General features: G+C 38.7%; 2 protein-coding genes across 2 annotated transcripts in view; one reads left to right on the plus strand and one right to left on the minus strand.

The window, feature by feature from the left end:
• On the minus strand, nt 1-6603 carry LOC117495728 (interferon-induced protein with tetratricopeptide repeats 5-like). The gene is made up of 2 exons (XM_034147207.1): nt 6590-6603; nt 1-2091 (listed from the first exon to the last, which is right to left on the minus strand). The coding sequence occupies exons 1-2, from the start codon at nt 6598-6600 to the stop codon at nt 795-797; spliced, it is 1308 nt and encodes a 435-aa protein (XP_034003098.1). The 5' UTR covers nt 6601-6603; the 3' UTR covers nt 1-794.
• Nucleotides 4530-17683, plus strand: part of pomgnt1 (protein O-linked mannose N-acetylglucosaminyltransferase 1 (beta 1,2-)) — a 24277-nt gene continuing 11123 nt past the window's right edge. The window contains exons 1-14 of the mRNA XM_034147206.1: nt 4530-4686; nt 4874-5107; nt 6548-6650; nt 9015-9130; nt 9228-9293; nt 9758-9871; nt 9952-10069; nt 11776-11874; nt 12000-12127; nt 15146-15216; nt 15787-15862; nt 16658-16741; nt 16969-17010; nt 17247-17305. Of these exons, the coding sequence (XP_034003097.1) occupies nt 4988-5107; nt 6548-6650; nt 9015-9130; nt 9228-9293; nt 9758-9871; nt 9952-10069; nt 11776-11874; nt 12000-12127; nt 15146-15216; nt 15787-15862; nt 16658-16741; nt 16969-17010; nt 17247-17305 (1196 nt within the window). The 5' untranslated portion in view covers nt 4530-4686; nt 4874-4987. The remainder of the gene's footprint in view (nt 4687-4873; nt 5108-6547; nt 6651-9014; nt 9131-9227; nt 9294-9757; nt 9872-9951; nt 10070-11775; nt 11875-11999; nt 12128-15145; nt 15217-15786; nt 15863-16657; nt 16742-16968; nt 17011-17246; nt 17306-17683) is intronic.

The following is a 17683-nucleotide window of genomic DNA, read 5'->3' on the forward strand; positions in this document are numbered from 1 at the left end:
TACTGTGCATATCAACTTTAATATATCTCCAAAACGTGCATACATTTCCAATATTAATACGTTAGAATACTTTGAAATGGTTAACAGGGTTAACGACAGTATTTTATCCATTAATGGCCCAGCTCCAGCTCGGAGAAAGTCTGAAGGATGGACATTTGTAATCAGCTGTAGGAAGGAATAATGTTATCATTCAGTCCAGGAAACCATGGGTTTCGGGTCATTTTGACTGCGGTATGGAAATCAACATGTTCAAACAATCGAAGGTCTTTGATAGCAAAAAAGTCATTACAAAAACAAATTCAAATACATTGACCTACACAAAAGCAGTGGGAAAGTTTATCAGTCCGAGAATCCACAAGTAGACTAATAACAAGGTTGTTGTAGAAAACTAATCTAGAAAAGTAGCTGTAAAGACATGAGGCAGTATGTCACATCGTAAACATTGGCATTTTTTAACTTCCAATTCTAGCTCTTCTTATGCAAAATCACAAAATCTGAAAAAAAAAAGACAATAAAAAAATGTGCGGATGCTCAATTCACTGTGGCTCGATTCCCAGCCCTTGCTTTTGACATGTTTAGGTGTCTTGGGCAAGATGGACGGTCCATGTACGATATCCACCTGACAAATATGGAACCAATTACCTCTCCTTTTGGTTCTCCTTCAACTCCTGTATATCTTATCTCTTGTGGAAAAGTGTTGGGGGGATCCCAAGAGAAGCTGGAAGACCTGTCCAGGCCTGGGTTATCTTGCATTGACTGCTACCACCATGAATAGGAGTCCAACTTAGAAGCTCTCAGTCTTGTATGTTTTTCAGAAACTCATCTATTTCTCTGCACATTCTGTTTCTGCCCCTTACTCTGATCTTCTCCAGAGTTCTGAGGCTGTTCTCACGATAGCAAGATTGTTGCGTTATTGCTGCTGCCCTTATGTGATATTCTATCGACTTGTAGCTCTCCTTTCGAAAGCGGTGTACATATTGTGCGTAGTTGTTGTAAAGCATCTGTGCCCCTTCTGCATCCAAGTCACTTCCCAGCAGTTCCTCGTATATCTCATCAGCTTTTCCTTGGTCATTGGACTCGGCATAGATGTTAGCAAGAGATATTTTCCTTGTAAGTGAAGAAAAAGGGTAAAGAGTGATCACTTCTTTATGGAGACTGATTGCTCGATCGATCATACCGTTCTCCAAGGGATTGTCCCTATGCAGAAAGATCTTCTTCTTGTAGCAGATTGCAGCACATCTCTTGAGGTAACGCTCATGTGGATGTCTTTCCAGAACCTCCTCTGCCAAGTCAATGGCCTCATCCATGGATACATAGATTCTGTACAGCCTTAGTAACGGTTTTAAACCACTGTAGCTGCTGATGGGCTTTCTTAAAACTCTTCTAGCCAACTCCCGTGCTTCAGTTTCCATTTTTTTCCCTCTCTTGGCACATGCCTCAAAGTACAGCGCAGTGAGGTACAAATTATCTGGATCATGTTTCTTGGCGATTTTCAATTTATCAAAGATATCAGCCCCCATGTTTTCTTCTCTGTGCCTAAGAGCATTTTCCAACCCTATGACGTGGCTGGTGTGCCAGTCCACCATGTCCGGCTGCATCCTGATGGCTCTCTGGAAGTTATCCGCAGCAAGCAGCATTTTGTCTGCGCTGAACTTCATCAGGGTCCAGGCTTTTTCAGCACAGATCTCTGGATGGAGCTCCTCCTGGGATGGAGATGGATATTCATTCATCAGGAACTTGACTTTAGACAGGTGAGCCTCACTCTCTGCTTGTTCTCCCTCATGGTAGTGCAGCCAAGCCAGGTTCCCGTGGTTCACCACCAACCAAGGACCCTCATCTGAGACAGTGTTTTTAATCTGACGGAAGGCCTCTGCAGCCCTGCTGAAGAAACGGTAGGCGTCATCGGTGAAGCCCAGCTGGTAGTGGATGAACCCCTGCAGGTTGTAAATGTGACCCAGCCAGCTGTATCCCTCCTCTGTGCCGATGTCTTCTAGCTTGTCCCTGAGACAGAAAAGCTTGGAACTGCTCGGGTCCAGATCCCAGGTGAAGTGGCACTGCAGGGCCTCTAGTTGGGCCTCCAGCCCTGTTTGACTCTGAGCAGCACTGGAAGAGATACAAAATAAAAAGTGTCAGAGCTCTTGTGCTGTACAGTAATATAAAGTGCTCTGCGTGCTGCGGAATGTAAGCATGATCACAGTTATTATCATAATCTGAAAGAATGAAGGAAGATGAAACATTGAATCAACAGGAAGGAAGGAGTGTCCGAGGGAATAATAGTGTACTCAGTAGAGTGCAGATCCCCACCCGGTGTTTCTTCAACGACCACTGCTGTTTTGTTTGTTTGATTGAATGAAAACAACAGAAAAGAAGGACCGAAAGACAACAGAAAAGTAAATAATGAATGAAATGAGAGGAGAGGAATAAGGAAGGAGTGATGAAGGAAAGCAAAGTTGTGAAAATAAGAAGATTGACATGGAAATAAAGTTAAAAAAGGACAAGTTTCAATGGTAGAGAGGAAGTAAAAAGGAGAGAGGAAAAGTAGGGAAAGAAAAATAAATAAGAAAGACAAGTTAACAAAGGAAGGAAACCATAAATCGCAAAGAATGGATAAAACTAAGAAGGAAATTATAGAAGGAAAAGAGATGACAGCACAGTAGAGAAATTGATGTAGGGAAAGACATAAGAGGTGTAAAACTAAATAAAGAAAATTACAAAATAAACTTTAAACAAGCAAATACTAAACACAGAATAAGATTTGAACAATTTGTAACATATGATATGATGTATAATATATGATAACGTATAGTATATCGTGAAAGGTAAAAATATTATACAACATAATATCAAGTAAACAGCAATATAATATAGGATATACAACAGAGTATCAAATATATATATTAGATATAATGTATCAGTGTTATAATGAATGATATTATATAGCCTAATACAAATATGTAAAACACATAACTATAAAACAGAATAAATCTACGTTTTTGTATAGACAGGTATCTAAAATCTCGAGCCGAGAGACAATGGAGGACTAAATCAGATCAGTGACTATGGATCCAAAATGTTATACATATTCAAATTGTGACTGATTTCAGAAATGACATTCAAAGTCAGAAACTCACCTCATCATCCAGCTGCAGTCTGCTTAATCTTAGAAGTCTATTTCTGCTCTTTACACTTTGTACACTGCTGCTTTGGGTGCGGCACCATAAAATCAGTAATGTTCAACTTATGTGTGAACGTAATGTACAAGTGTTGCAAAAGACGTACTTTTCCCAGGCACATTTTTCATGACTGAACAGATTTGTATGGAGCTCAGATCTATTTTTTCTTGAAATTCAAGTTTTGGCTTTCAAGGCAAGAACAACATCGATTTTTCAAATCACGTCTCAAAACACATCTTTTCACACTTGCATATCCACCTTGATCACATCACACGTCCTCTGTTTTTATTGATTATAGTTTATATATAACAACTTCAAGTCCCAGTTATTCCACACCATTTTCCAAATTAATCCAGAGGGACATTTGCAGAAAAATGGAAGTCAGCCAGGAAAACCACGCTGGTATTGTTTTTTGCCTTGTGATTCTGTGTGTTTCATTCTGCAAACATGTGATCCTGAAGCTTCTGGCAAACACAACATTTTCCCAGTACAATGTAAACTCTGGCAAATATGATTAATCACAGATATTCAAAGGCTAACCATTTTTGTGTGGCAAGAAACATGCCAAATAAGTGTATAACGGTTTGTGAATATTCATTGGTTGGAAGTTGGTGGCTTTTTTTATTATTATATTTTTCTGCATGTATTGATTGGCAGACAGTGTAATATTTAGATATCATTTTAAAAGACTTGTCTTTAACCTTTATCAATAAGGTTACTAAAGGTTAACGTTCTTTATTTTTAGGCATGCATGGTTCTTAGATTTACCTTTCAAAAAGAAGATATTGACATCATTAACTCAATTTGCACTACTTTCTCATTTATGGCCATCAAACATTGGATTATGATTCAAGCTGATCTTGAAACCTCAGATTTTCACATTTTTTCCCATAATGCAAAAAGAAAATGGATATAGGGCAACCAGTCTAGCCAACATTAATTTGACTTTAATTTGAGATGTTCATTTAAATGAATTGTAAAATTATATTTATATTGACACATGTATTAGTATTTATATTTTATATATCTGTATTTTGATCTATTTTAATTGTTAGTGTGATAGGTACTTGGACATGTTTTAATGTTGTTGATTGTTATACAGTATGTGTGTACCTGCCCAGGGACTGCATGGAAATTAGCTACACTCTGGCATGTAGCAACTCTTCTCTTTTTGAGATTAATGTATTTTTATGCATGGTCATTGTTCAATAAAGATATATAAAACAATAATGATAATACATTACATGAGAGTCACGAACTGGATATATAAAAATAAACTGAATCTTCACTGAGGTTAAAACATGGGTTTCCTGCTGAGGGCAGTATCACAGCTGTTTTTAAAGGCGAAGAAGAAGAAGAAGAAGAAACGCGGTGACGTAGTTTGCTCTGCGACACAAACACCGTTATTTTCAATACATCCCTGTTAGCATGTAGCAGCTGTACAAGCGACTTTTCTGAATTGTTTTACTGTCTACGATATTTAAACGATAATGAGAGGTTTACCGACGACCCAGTGAGTGGTACCTATTTTATTTCTGCAGAGGGGAGACGTTTAGAGAGTGTCATACTTAGCTAATGTACTAAAAGTTTCTAGTTACTCTGCTTGTGTAGAAATATTCAGCTATAGCTACCGTTAGCTATACTTGGTGATGAGCTAACTTAACTTCTGACCACTGGGGTACTTTACTCGTGTGTTTCAGATGATGATGTGACACACCAGCCTCGTCTCAGTCGGTGGTGTTGTGGAGCAGTGCATGCCCAGGCCGCAGGAGGTGGAGCAGGGCAGGTGGAGGGTCTGAGCTCTGTTGTCCGGGATGGACGCCTGGACCCCCAATCCCCGAGCCAAGCCTTTCATCCCCCGCCAGCAAAGAAGCTTGTACCTCACCTGGAAATACAAGCTGACCAACAAGAGGGCGGTTCGTCGGTTCTGTCAGGTAAGTTAGAAACAACTGTCTGTCCACATGGAGGTGTGTCAAAGATGGTCTTGGTTTGTGTTGCAGGCAGCCTAGAACAAAATGCACACTCTTTGATACAAACACATTAAATACCTAAATACTGGTGGAAGAAGTACTCCTTTTGTGTACTTAAGTAAAAGTAGAAATACCAAAGTGTAGGGAAGGGATACTCTGTTACAAGTAAAAGTAAAAGTCCTGCATTGCAAATGTTACTTAAGTAAAGGTAGAAAAGTATGAGCAACAAAACATACTACCAAAAGTAAAAGTACTCATTATGCAGAATGGCACATTCCAAAATAATATTTGTTATATGTTTTGATTATAATTATTGATGCATTCATAGGTTTATTAAAGCTGGGATAGGTGGAGCTACTTTGAATTACTTTGCATACTGCAGGGAAGCTTGTAGATTTTACTCCTGGTGTAACTCAAGTCTTAAGATTGTACTTGATTACAGTAATTGAGTACATTTACTTAGTTGCTTTACAAGGATGAAAACATCTCAAATAGGATAGTTACTGTATGCTTCTTCACAAAAATACACTTGCTTACTCTTTTAATGGCTCAACTGTGTCTATAATGTTTGAATTTCTAAGTTCCTTTTGTCATTTATTCAGCTGGCAATGACAGTCTAACATCTCATCCTCTCACAACAATGCACCCCTTACATTTGCATGATTATATAAAAAGATATCATGAAAGTTACAAATCAGAATCAGAGACACAGGATAGTGAGGTAGGGATCAAATGTTATGCAATTAAAATGATACGTGTGGTGGACAGTTATTGCAAAAATGTTTCAAAGTTAATAAAAGTATGTGCATAATTAGACCAACTACATGCCTATAAATAGAGAAACAGTATATTAAAGTAGACAATATAAAGGTTTAAAAAAATGGAAGCTCTCCTCAGGAAATGTTGCTTTATCTTTTTAAAGTAAAAGTTGTTTCGAGACCGGCTACGAAATATGAAAAGAGAGCTTGTTGAGTGTTTTGTGCTTAATTAAAAAAAACAAAGAGCATCAACAGGGTGTACTCTTTCTCTCTCCTCGCGGAATGAGTGTATTCTTATAATAATGGGAACACCGGGCCCAGGTATTCGCAGTAAACAACCACACCTACTGGCATCTGCATCACAAAACACAAAGACAAGCAGCCAGAGCAGCAGCCAGCAAAGGGCGAGGTCACCACAGTTGCAGAACTCATGCCAACTTCTCATTCATCAATATTGGTTTATCTTACATTTCTTGAGGACTTTACAAAAAGTCAGTTAGAAAAAAAAAATCACAACATTTGGTAATCCTTTTTCAAGAGGATAAGGTGGAGAAAGACTATGAGAGAGATGCAATAATCAGATTTTCAGCTGTGGTCCTAAGAAAGCCTTGACTAGAAAATACATGTATTTTTCCCCCTTTCACAGGCTGGTGCTGTGCTGTTTCTGCTAATTACTGTCATAGTCAACATTAAACTCATCTTGGACACCAGAAGAGTCGCCAGTGAAGATGCAGCAGCTCAAGAATATGGTGAGAATCATGTCCAGTGCTTATTCTGTTTCCATCTGGGTTTGTTTCTATTTAACACAAGCACTGTAGCCTAAAATAGGAATGTGGCACTCATTATAGTCATGAGAACACAAGTGTAAGGACAATCGGCTAATGCATTTTTATTTGATCAGTCCATCAGCTTTTCTTTCCAAAGTTTTACATACTTAAATGTCCAATTATTTAAATAGGCTCCCATTGATAGTAGACATCTGTGTCCTGTACTCTATAGGCCTGTTTCTAGAAATATAGTCTCACCCCTCAAGATTCGGTCTGATGATAAGTTCTAGTCTTTTTCTGAATATTTTCAATCTTTGAAAACTAAAGGATGTCCACCTTAATGTGCTCTCTAGAAGTTCAGAGTTTGAACAGTGAGGTGTCTTAATATGAGGCTGCAAAGGTGGAGTTATGTGTGTGTTGATCTTTTGAGTAAAGGATAATAGAGGGTTCAATTTAAAATTCTTACCTGCTCTCTGTACATTATCCTGCCTCCATTAAATAACTGTGTCCATAGTAACAGTCTGTTATTCATAGCAGTGGTCTGCTTTAAAAAAATAACAGGTGGTTGAATGCTGTAATTAACCAATCAGAATTGAGTATTCTACAAACCTTTTTCTGGTTTTCAAAGTCTGTTATTGAGGGCAAAACTTCGAGCCTCCTTGCTGGTGTGAGACATCAACGTGTAGCTTTTTGAAGCACTGCTTTCTACAGTTGAGGCCTAAATTATTAGCCCCCCAGGAGTTATGGAAAATGTTCATAAAATTCTTTCCAATGTTTCCAGCAATGATAAAACTTGATATAATCAAACATTCACCAGTGCTATTTAGTAGCTTTTGGTACATTTTGGAACGTAAAATAAGTTGTTAGGCTTGCTTTATATCAAATATAGTGAAAAATGGGTTGGTCAAAAATATTAGCCCCCATGTGAATTGTTGCTTTCAAAACACACCTAATCAATCAATCAGCTTTCAAGTCACACCTGAGCATTCAATCAGCATAAAAGGACTCCAAGAAACAGGCACTCTGATACCTTATTGAGAGGGACTATACTACTACTCCTACTCACCATGCCAAAGACAAAGGAAATCAGTCTTGAGCTCAGAAAGAAGATAGTGGAGGCTCATGATAAGGGGGAAGGCTATACTGCTATGTCCAAGCGCTTCACAGTGTCTAGAACTGCTGTACGTTGCATCATTGCGAAGTACAAGGAGACAAATTCTGTAAGAAACAAACCTAGGCGTGGTCGAAAGCGCAAGATTTCAAGAACTCTGGAGAGGAAAATAGTCAGAGATGTCAGCAAGAATCCCCGGACATCTGCCAAGATGATTGTTGCTGACCTGGCCTCTTCTGGAGTTGATGTTTCAAGGAACACAGTTGTGAGGGCTCTTCATCGTGGTGGGCTTCAGGGCCATCGTCACAGAAGAACCCCTTTACTCAAAGAGTGGCACATCAGAGCCAGACTGAGGTTTGCCCGTGAACATTTGAAAGGTAAAGATGAGTTTTGTAAGTCTGTGCTTTGGTCTGATGAGACTAAACTGGAACTGTTTGGGCACATGGATGTTGCTTATGTTTGGCGAAGAAAGGGAGAGGCCTTCAACCCTAAGAACACATCATGCTGTGGGGCTGTTTTGCAGCCTCAGGCACAGGGAGCCTTGTTCGGGTGCAAGGCATCATGAAAAATTAAAATGATGTTGACATTTTGAGGGATAATATGAAAAAATCTGCTCTTAGTCTTCGTTTAGGTCGTCGCTGGGTCTTCCAACAAGACAATGACCCAAAGCACACATCAAAATTGGTCCAACAGTTCCTAAAGGACACCAAAACCAAGGTGCTGGAGTGGCCCGCACATAGCCCAGATCTTAATCCTATTGAGAATCTGTGGCGGGTGCTCAAAGTGAATGTCCATGCTCGGAAACCACGCAATTTGGACCAGCTGGAACAATTTGCAATGGAAGAATGGGCCAAAATCCCTCAAGAGACCTGTGCCAACCTAGTAAAGAACTACTCTAAGAGCTTGTTGTCAGTTGTGGCTCAGAAAGGGTACACTATTGACTATTAATGGCCTGGGGGCTAATATCTTTGACCAACCCATTTTTCACTATATTTGATATAAAGCAAGCCTAAAAACGTATTTTATTTTCCAAAATGTACCAAAAGCTACTAAATAGCACTGGTGAATGTTTGATTATATCAAGTTTTATCAATGCTGGAAACATTGGGAAGAATTTTAGGAAAATGTTCCATAACTCCTGGGGGGCTAATAATTTAGGCCTCAACTGTATGTATCGCATTTCAGCATGGCAACATTGTAGACAAACTAACCCTAGTCTTATGCTCCTTTTTTAGAGGACATTGTTCCCAACATGGAGACGCCACGCAGGCCGGCTAGTGGACGCAAAATCCTGGACATTGAAGTGTACTCCAGCCGCTCCAAGGTCTACGTGGCAGTGGACGGCACCACAGTGAGTTCAAATGAAATAAAGTATTTTCATGACAAAAATACATAACTGAAAAGATGTCCGACAGATAATATATCTATATTTTGCTCTTCTCCTGCAGGTGTTGGAGGATGATATGCGGGAGCAGGGCAGAGGCATCCATGTGATAGTTCTCAACCAGGCAACTGTAAGCACTGAGTTTGTTTACTCTTAATGTTTAATTCACGCTCCTTCCATTTTAATCCAAATTATGTAAAAATATCTACGCAAATGGGGCATTGTGGTGGACTCAACAATAAATCCTTGTTTGGGAGATTCTCTTAAAAAATTCAAACATAATGATTTAAATAAAACTTTTAAGTACATTTAAAACAATATTTCAAAAAAATATTTTCTTTTCCTATTGGCTAATCATGCCACAATTGCAAAATCGTCAACTTCTCCTTTCCCATTTCTCACTTTATTTGACAATGTGCTCTACGATCGAAAATCAGGCACTGAATTAAACAATATTATGCATTCTGTTGCAAATAAAGGGAATTGTTTTCCCTAATATAAGGAATTACAGCCAAATAAGTAATTATTTTTTATGTAATGTCAAAGGTCAAATCGGAAAGATCAGAAAAGTCCATCACTGTGTTTTTGTCTCAGGGCCATGTGATGGCCAAGAGGATATTCGACACCTACTCCCCCCACGAGGATGATGCCATGATCCTCTTCCTCAACATGGTGACCCGGGGCCGAGTCCTCATCTTCACCATAAAGGTCAGTCACTGTCCATGATCAGATATCAGTTATTCCTGTGATGTTCATACAGGCATGTCTCAACTGGTTTTTGTCTGCAGGATGAAGGCACGTTCCACCTGAAGGATGCTGCTAAGAACCTGCTGAAGACTCTGGGCAGCCAGGTGTCCCTCAACCTCAGCTGGAGGGACATGTGGACACTGGTGGTGAAGAAAGGAGGTAGAGGAGCACACTTTCGCTTTACATGTAGAACTAACTCAGGGGTTTCAAAACGTTTTCACTTGGGCCTCATACATAAAATATACGAAAGGCTGGGCCACTCACTAGAGGTGAGATATATTGCCTCATAAATTCAGTTACAAGATAGCAAAATAAATACAATGTAGGTAAACATATGCTTGATACTTGAATATGCTTTAAGAAAATAGAACAGCCTAGATCACAGCTTTTCATAGGGTTTTCATTATTTTATATAAGTTATTGGGCTTTTTTTTTAATGAACTAGGATTTGTTAGAAAAAACTTCAACTTGAATTGACTGAATTTATTTGAAGCGTGGGCTTATTAACACATGAATCCTACTGTGTAATATATTTGTACATATATATTTAAGATGTACGATATAAGACAAGCACACGTTTCAGGTGTGGGCTATATTCCAATATACTTTTAGAATTTGCTGAGGGCCAATCAAAAATGGACAACGGGCCGCAGTTGGCCCCCAGGCCGTAGTTTGGACACCCCTGACCTAACTCTTTCTAATGCCGTATAATTACCCCAAAACATTTTTGGGGCAGGTTGACATCCATTTTTTTCTTAGTTTTTCATAAAATCACTCGTGTTGAATGGATTGTCTATGTGGTGATTTGTTATGTTGTTTATTCTGTACACACGACATCTATTGGACGTTTGCATGTACGGGGAGAGTGATCCCTCCCCCTTTGGGAGTGTTTCCTTGTGCACTGCAAGTATCTAAAGACAGATGGTGTCGTAAGCTGTGCAGTCTGAAAAGCACCCAGAGACAAATTCTATCTTCAGTTTTGAAATATTAGGCTCTAAAAATACATTTCGATTAATTCATTGTTGACAAACTGAATGTTTGTCCATAAATTCCAGACTTCACTGAAGTACTTCTTTGAATCCAAAGCTGATATAAATAAGAGCTGAGTTAGGGTGTTGGTTGTTTTCAGATGCTGTGCTGATGCATGAGTAAACCAGGGTTGGTTTTAATTGCCCTGAATGCATCGTTTTATTTAAATAATGTCCAGAAAACAATATAATGTTTTATATTTTTTCTAAAAACAATGCATCAAGAAGAGACATTTTGAGATTCCCTTTAGATTCTTTCAGTTTATTTTAGTTTTGGTTCTGATATTTGTCTTACTACAGTTGAGCTTCAGTGTTTCAGTTAAGCTTTAATGTTGTTTTATTTGACATAATTGAACATTATATTCCATGATTAATCGCTCCGGTTTGCTACGACACTTTACATTGGTGTCTGTTTCATTTTTCATATTTACTCAAGAGTAAAAAAATAAATAATTGGTGAACACTGCTTCTCAATGTCACAGAAGGATTGCTTAGCTTGTTAAACTAGTTTGACGCATACGCTCAACCACAACAAAGTGATCAACTTCTTCACAAAATCAGCAGCTTGTGTATGGCTGCACGCTCCAAAACTGTGCCAATAACTGCCACCTGTCCTGGTTAGCTCACTTACCTAACCAGTTGCACAAAATATACCACCCAGTGTTAAGAAAAAGAACAATATCAACATATACTTATGAAAAACGATGCAACATAGAACAACAACTCGGGGTTAAGGGGACGGGATGACTATTTAGTTAGATTTTAAAATGCATTTAATTATCACATTTTGTTATGATTTTACACGTTCTGACCTCCTTACTGTGTTGGCCGTTCCAGGTCAGGTGTATGGAGAGAAGCACTCAAAGTCTCCAGCTCTGTCCACCTGGGGGGACCCGGTGCTGCTGAAGACTGAGGTGCAGCTCACCGCCTCTGAAGGTAACACACAGTTCTAGTCTGACCATGTCTTGTTAATGCAAAGCTTCTTTAAGGCCAAAACCTGACCAAACCAAAAAGACCCAGACTAGTGATGACTAAGTGACTGTAATCCCCCGTCCTTGCAGAGGCAGAGTGCCACTGGGCCGACACGGAGCTGAACAGGAGGAGGAAGCTCTTCTGCAGCAAAGTGGAAGGATACGGCAGCATCTGCAGCTGCAAAGACCCGGCGCCCATCGAGTTCAGCCCTGACCCCGTAAGACACACACTGGACTCTTTACTTTTCTGTGTTGCATGTTTTTTTCATTGTTCTGCACTTAATTAAGAAGAGCTGAAGAGTTCAAAAAGTAAGCAGTGTTGAGACTATTGGTTAACATAATTTCATAAAAAGCATATTTTAGGAATAGTTATCTTAAAGTGGACCTATCATGCTATATTTGAATAATATATTGTATGACCATACCTACTGTATATAAGGTATATTTATAAGTTTTCTTTTTCAAAATACCAAACAGATCATGCATTTTAGCCATGCCTCATTTCGCTCTATTTTGCTGTCCTCCACCCTGTCTTTGCATGCGCTGCAGCTGACCACGCCCCCCTGCAAAGGAGGGGGCCGAGTTACGAGCGTCGTGTTACCATGCTGTTACCATGCCACGACAACCTCTCATTCCCCTTATAGGTCAGCTCCTCCGTCCTGACGTCAGAGGAATGTTCAAATCTGGATCAGTTTTTATCAGATCCGTTGCAGCCCCTTTTTTAGAGATTTGGGTATGGAGGAAAATAGAGAGGGTTGTGTTTTCTGACACTTGGTGAGTTCCCTGGAACACCGGGGACACATATTCATGTATAAAAGACGTACAAAAGTGCATTTTGCATTATAGGTCCCCTTTAAATGTATTTACTTTTTGGCTATATATAGGCTTCAGGGGGGGCAGATGAGTGAGTATTATTACTATTTCACAGAGCTTCTCTTCCTTTTTTCTCTCTTCCTGGTGAACGTAATATCAATCTTATCATTTAACTTTCTGCAGGGAAGCCAATTGGCATATTTTCACAAAATATAGAGCTATTGCTTGCAATTCAATTAATGTGAATCATTGTAAAATCGCTGCGTGTAAACATGGATGTTTAAACGGTATATACGGGTTAGTGCGCTGATCTTCGGATCAAGGGAGCACAGGTTCAAACCCCACTGCAGTCAGCATGTCGTTGTGTCCCTGGGCAAGACACTTCACCCCAAATTGCTCCTGAGGAGATTGCCCACAGTATTGAGTGTATTTAAGTTGCTTTGGGTAAAAGCGTCTAACAAGTGACATGTAATGTTAAAACATTTTACAAAAGTATCAGTGGTTGCGTTTCAGGGTCGTAAAAATTCAGTCAAAGCCAATCATTTTGTGAAAGTTCAGCACACATGAGCACATATTACAGTTTAAAAGAGCAAAATACAATCTGAGCTAACAGAAAATGCCCCAGTTTAGTTTAATACATACAGTTAACACACACTATTGTATGCACATATAGGTTCACCTACTGAATTCCAAGGAAAGTTACAAACTATAAATAGGAATAGATTCACACTTAAAGTATTAGCCTACAGAACAGTTCAGCTTCCAAAGAGGAAATCAAATCTGATCTCTTTGCATCAAACACAATATGCTGTTTTTTTTCTTTTTTAGTGACAGTGTAATCTCGTTGGTAATCCTCAATTTTCTGATATCTACCAGTAATCTGATTGTCTTGTTATTTTTAACCATAAGGGAATACAGTTAATTGTTTTCTATCCTGATTGCATAATCGCATTTGATACTCCACAAGGTGAGGTGTTGTAGAGATTTTTCCCTGAAGCTGAGTCAATTTGGGGGGGGGGGGGGGGGCTCAGGATGTTTATTTAATAGACCTCTCTCAGGTAGGAATAAGCCTCATTTAGCTCTCCTTTCAGCGATCCTCCCACAGCAGAAAGATAAGTGTGTCTCCTCATTAAGAGGGATGCTGCAGGCATTTCCACACGGACACATCTCACTGAATATTTATATCTCGTTCTTTTCTCATGTGTTTTCATAAATGACATGTAAGGGAGCTCTATTCATTAATTTGTCATGACACAACCGTCACTGCATCCTGTCACTATGTCAGTGCAGTGACTGCGTCCAAAAAAAAAACGAGTTTTAGCAGACTCCTCTTATGCGCTTCACTTGCCACCAACTCCCTGAAGACGCTAATGACTTCACTGTTACTGGTCTTTGTGAATTGGATAGATTTTTGCAAAGAGGCTCATTTGCATAGAAAGGGGCCAATTTCCCTACAAATGAATGCGTATCACCTAATTTAAAGAGGTGCATATTGCGCAGGGGAAGAATAGCGCAGTTACTGTATGAATGCATTTCACCCTTTGCTGGTGCTTTGAGAATTACAACGTTTTTTTTGGTCTTATTGTTGTTACAGGTTTAGTGGACGTAAAAGTCGCACAATCCTTTTGTGAATTCTCTGTGTTCTAATCTGTCGAAATGACAGGCAGCTTTTAAATCTTTCCATAAGAAACTACTAATTTTGTCTAATAAACAGGCCCTATTATGCTTTTTGGGGGTTTCCCTTTCCTCTACTGTGTTATATAGGTTTTTTGTGCATGTAAATGGTCTGCAAAGGCTAAAATCCCCAAATTCACACTAGAGTTTTTCTCTCACACACACTCCTTTGTTTACTTCAGTGACATAGTTACATCATTATGTAACACTCGCGCTTCTATTGGCTAGGGCTCCAACATATTGTAAGTGAAAGGCTAAGGGGCCTGACATCTCTAAGCGGTTGACCAATCACAACAGAGCCGGCCAGCTAACCAATCAGAGCAGACTGGGCTCTGGTTTCAGACAGAGGGTGAAAAGAGGTGCTGCAGCACAGGCAGTATGAGAACAATAAAGACATTTTTGAACATTAAAGCATGGAAACATGTCACAGAAGAGACAGAAAATACAAATATTAAACCTAAAAATCAGCATAATAGAGCCCTTTTTTAAAGTAAAACAGGGAAATGACCATCGTCTCCCCTAAGATTATATAAAATACCTTAACATATAAAGCGCTTATGTTTTATGTATCGTCTATATGTCTTTCCACAACACAGCTAAGTCTTCATACTTAGCTGTGTAGTAGATGTGTATTATACAATTTGAAGTCACAGTTATTTCACTCTACACGCTATTGTCAGAATAATACTCATCGTGAGGGCTTCACAGTGTCCCACATTATTTCACTCCCTATCATTTTCTGTCTCCAGCTGTCCAACAATAACGTCTTCAGTGTCCCAGTGGCCGTCATAGCAGGGAACAGACCCAACTACCTCTACAGGTAAGATCTGAAAAATAACCATGTAACCAATTGAAAAGTATTATAATGCTGTTTCCTGTTCTATGAAATGCAGCAGAAACAGCTAATTGCTCCAAAAGAGTTAATATTTATTATTTAGATTTTCAAACAAACAGAATATTTAGGATTTTTGATGTTTACCTGTCATCAAAAAAGGATAACAATTTTTTTTTGGTATTTCATTAATAAACTGCATTTCAGCAACTCTGAGTTTTCCATGAAGATAAACGAGTCCTGCAGACGGTGAGCATTCCGAGATGTAAATGACTCGGTGCTCTAGTTGGCATTTTTAATTTATTTTACACAATATAACCCCAGTTTAAAACAGAGTAATGGCTGCAATAAGCCTCTTTTGTGGAGGCACAATGAAGAACGATGGCAGCTCCTCCCTCAGAAATACATTTGGCATTAATAAAAGGGGAAATTACAATCAAGCTGTCCTCCCTTTGTCAAATTGGTACAAATCACGTTGTCTTACCAAAAGTAAATTGCACCCATTTGTCCCTTGTGCCTTAAACAAAGTTACTAGAGCTAATTATCGTTTGTTTTCAGGATGCTGAGGTCGCTGCTTTCAGCTCACGGCGTCAACCCGCTGATGATAACGGTCTTCATCGATGGATATTATGAGGTACCAGGTTTTTGTTTCCTCTTTTTTTTTCTAACATCATAACCTACGGTATTGATACTGGTCATAACACAGTATAAATGCAAATATTATGGTACTTTTAGTGAACATTTTAAACACTTGGTGTTATACTGTAGGCAATATTAAACATATATAAAAGTGTTGATACAATAATGTGAGTTTCGGTACTGATACATAAATTATGCTTGATTTGACAACTTACTTTTAGAATTAAGTTAAGTTTGAACTTAAAAAGGTCAAAAACGGGAAAAATGTTAATTCAAATCAGGAAATCAAATCAACTTTTTAGTATACGACTATGTTTGAGACTCTGAAGTATAGTCTTATTTCTATTTCCACCATATATTGGTTCATTAGCCAGTAGCAGCCATTCAGGGTTTGTCCAGGTGCTAGAAATCCTTGACAAACAATGTATTGTGACGTTTAAAAGGTTTGAAAAGTGCTTGGATTTTAGAACAAAGTGCTCCTTATCGTGGAGAGTAAAGTAGAGTTTTGACTTTCATTAGACATTCTTCTGTAAAATACTGTCAAAAAACAACATTTTGGTTGTTTGAAGCACAATAACATCTGATTTAATGTGATAAAGCAGTGAAATAATTAGTTTATTGTACGTAATGAATTTAAAAATGTTTTTCTTGCTCTAGCTGTGAGATGCTGGAAAACATTGTTGAAAAACAAAACACTATGTTTTTGTTTGCCTTACAGTTCCACTATATCCACCTGGAGGCTTACCTCCGCTCCACCACTCATATCTTTTTGTTTGTGTTCTCCACCCAGGAACCCATGGATGTGGTAGAGCTGTTTGGACTGAAGGGAGTTCAGCACACGCCCATCAGCATCAAGAATGCCAGAGTGTCCCAGGTAACGTCTAGCACCCTATTTAAGGGTTAAAACATACTGTATCTCATCTCACAGATTTTCAAGTAAAAAAAGAAACAAGTCATTTTCACCTTGATGTTATGTTTCCACTGTGTGCCTCAGAACTGTTTGGAGGTTAAGCCATATTTGAATTCATTAAAGTGACATCCAAGAGATTTACTATTAAAACGTTTTGCTTATATTGTGTGAAACATTGCTTTCTGTTACAGCACTACAAGGCGAGTCTTACTGCAACCTTCAACCTTCATCCTGTAAGTACTCTGGTTTCCTTTTCCTCAAAACAAACAAAGACCAGTTATTCTTTAATGTATTTGATGAATGAGCAATCGGATGTGGGCTTTTTCCATCATAAACAGCCTTTAAAAAAAAATTATTGATCAGTTTATTCATTTATCACAACTGTCAGTTAACATTAAGCTTGGGAGTTAATACAGTGGATTTCCCTTTTCATTACTGACCCAGTTTCTATACATTTTATTCTCATCAGGAAGCCAACTATGCCATAGTCATAGAAGAAGACCTGGATCTCTCCATCGACTTCTTCAGGTACGTTCTCCAGAATGCTCAAACTCTGACAACTGAGTAATTAGACACGTGAGTAGAGCGGAAATAATAAGTGAACTTATCAATGAATTCATGTTTCAAAATAGTTATTGGCAACTATTACCATTATCTCTTAATTCACTCTCAAGCAAAACACCAAACATTTGCACGTGCAGCATCTCAAATGAGATGAACTGCTTTTCATTGTCATACTTTACTTAAAGTGGACCTATCATGCTATATTTAAATGATATGTTGTAGGGCCATACCTATATAAGGTATATTTATACGTTTCTGTTTTCAAAATACCAAACAGATCATGCATTTTAGCCATGCCTCATTTCGCTCTATGTGCTGTTTGCTGTCTACGGGTCTGATTCT

The sequence above is a fragment of the Trematomus bernacchii genome, unplaced genomic scaffold (assembly GCF_902827165.1).
Source record: "Trematomus bernacchii unplaced genomic scaffold, fTreBer1.1, whole genome shotgun sequence".
Lineage (NCBI taxonomy): Eukaryota > Metazoa > Chordata > Actinopteri > Perciformes > Nototheniidae > Trematomus > Trematomus bernacchii.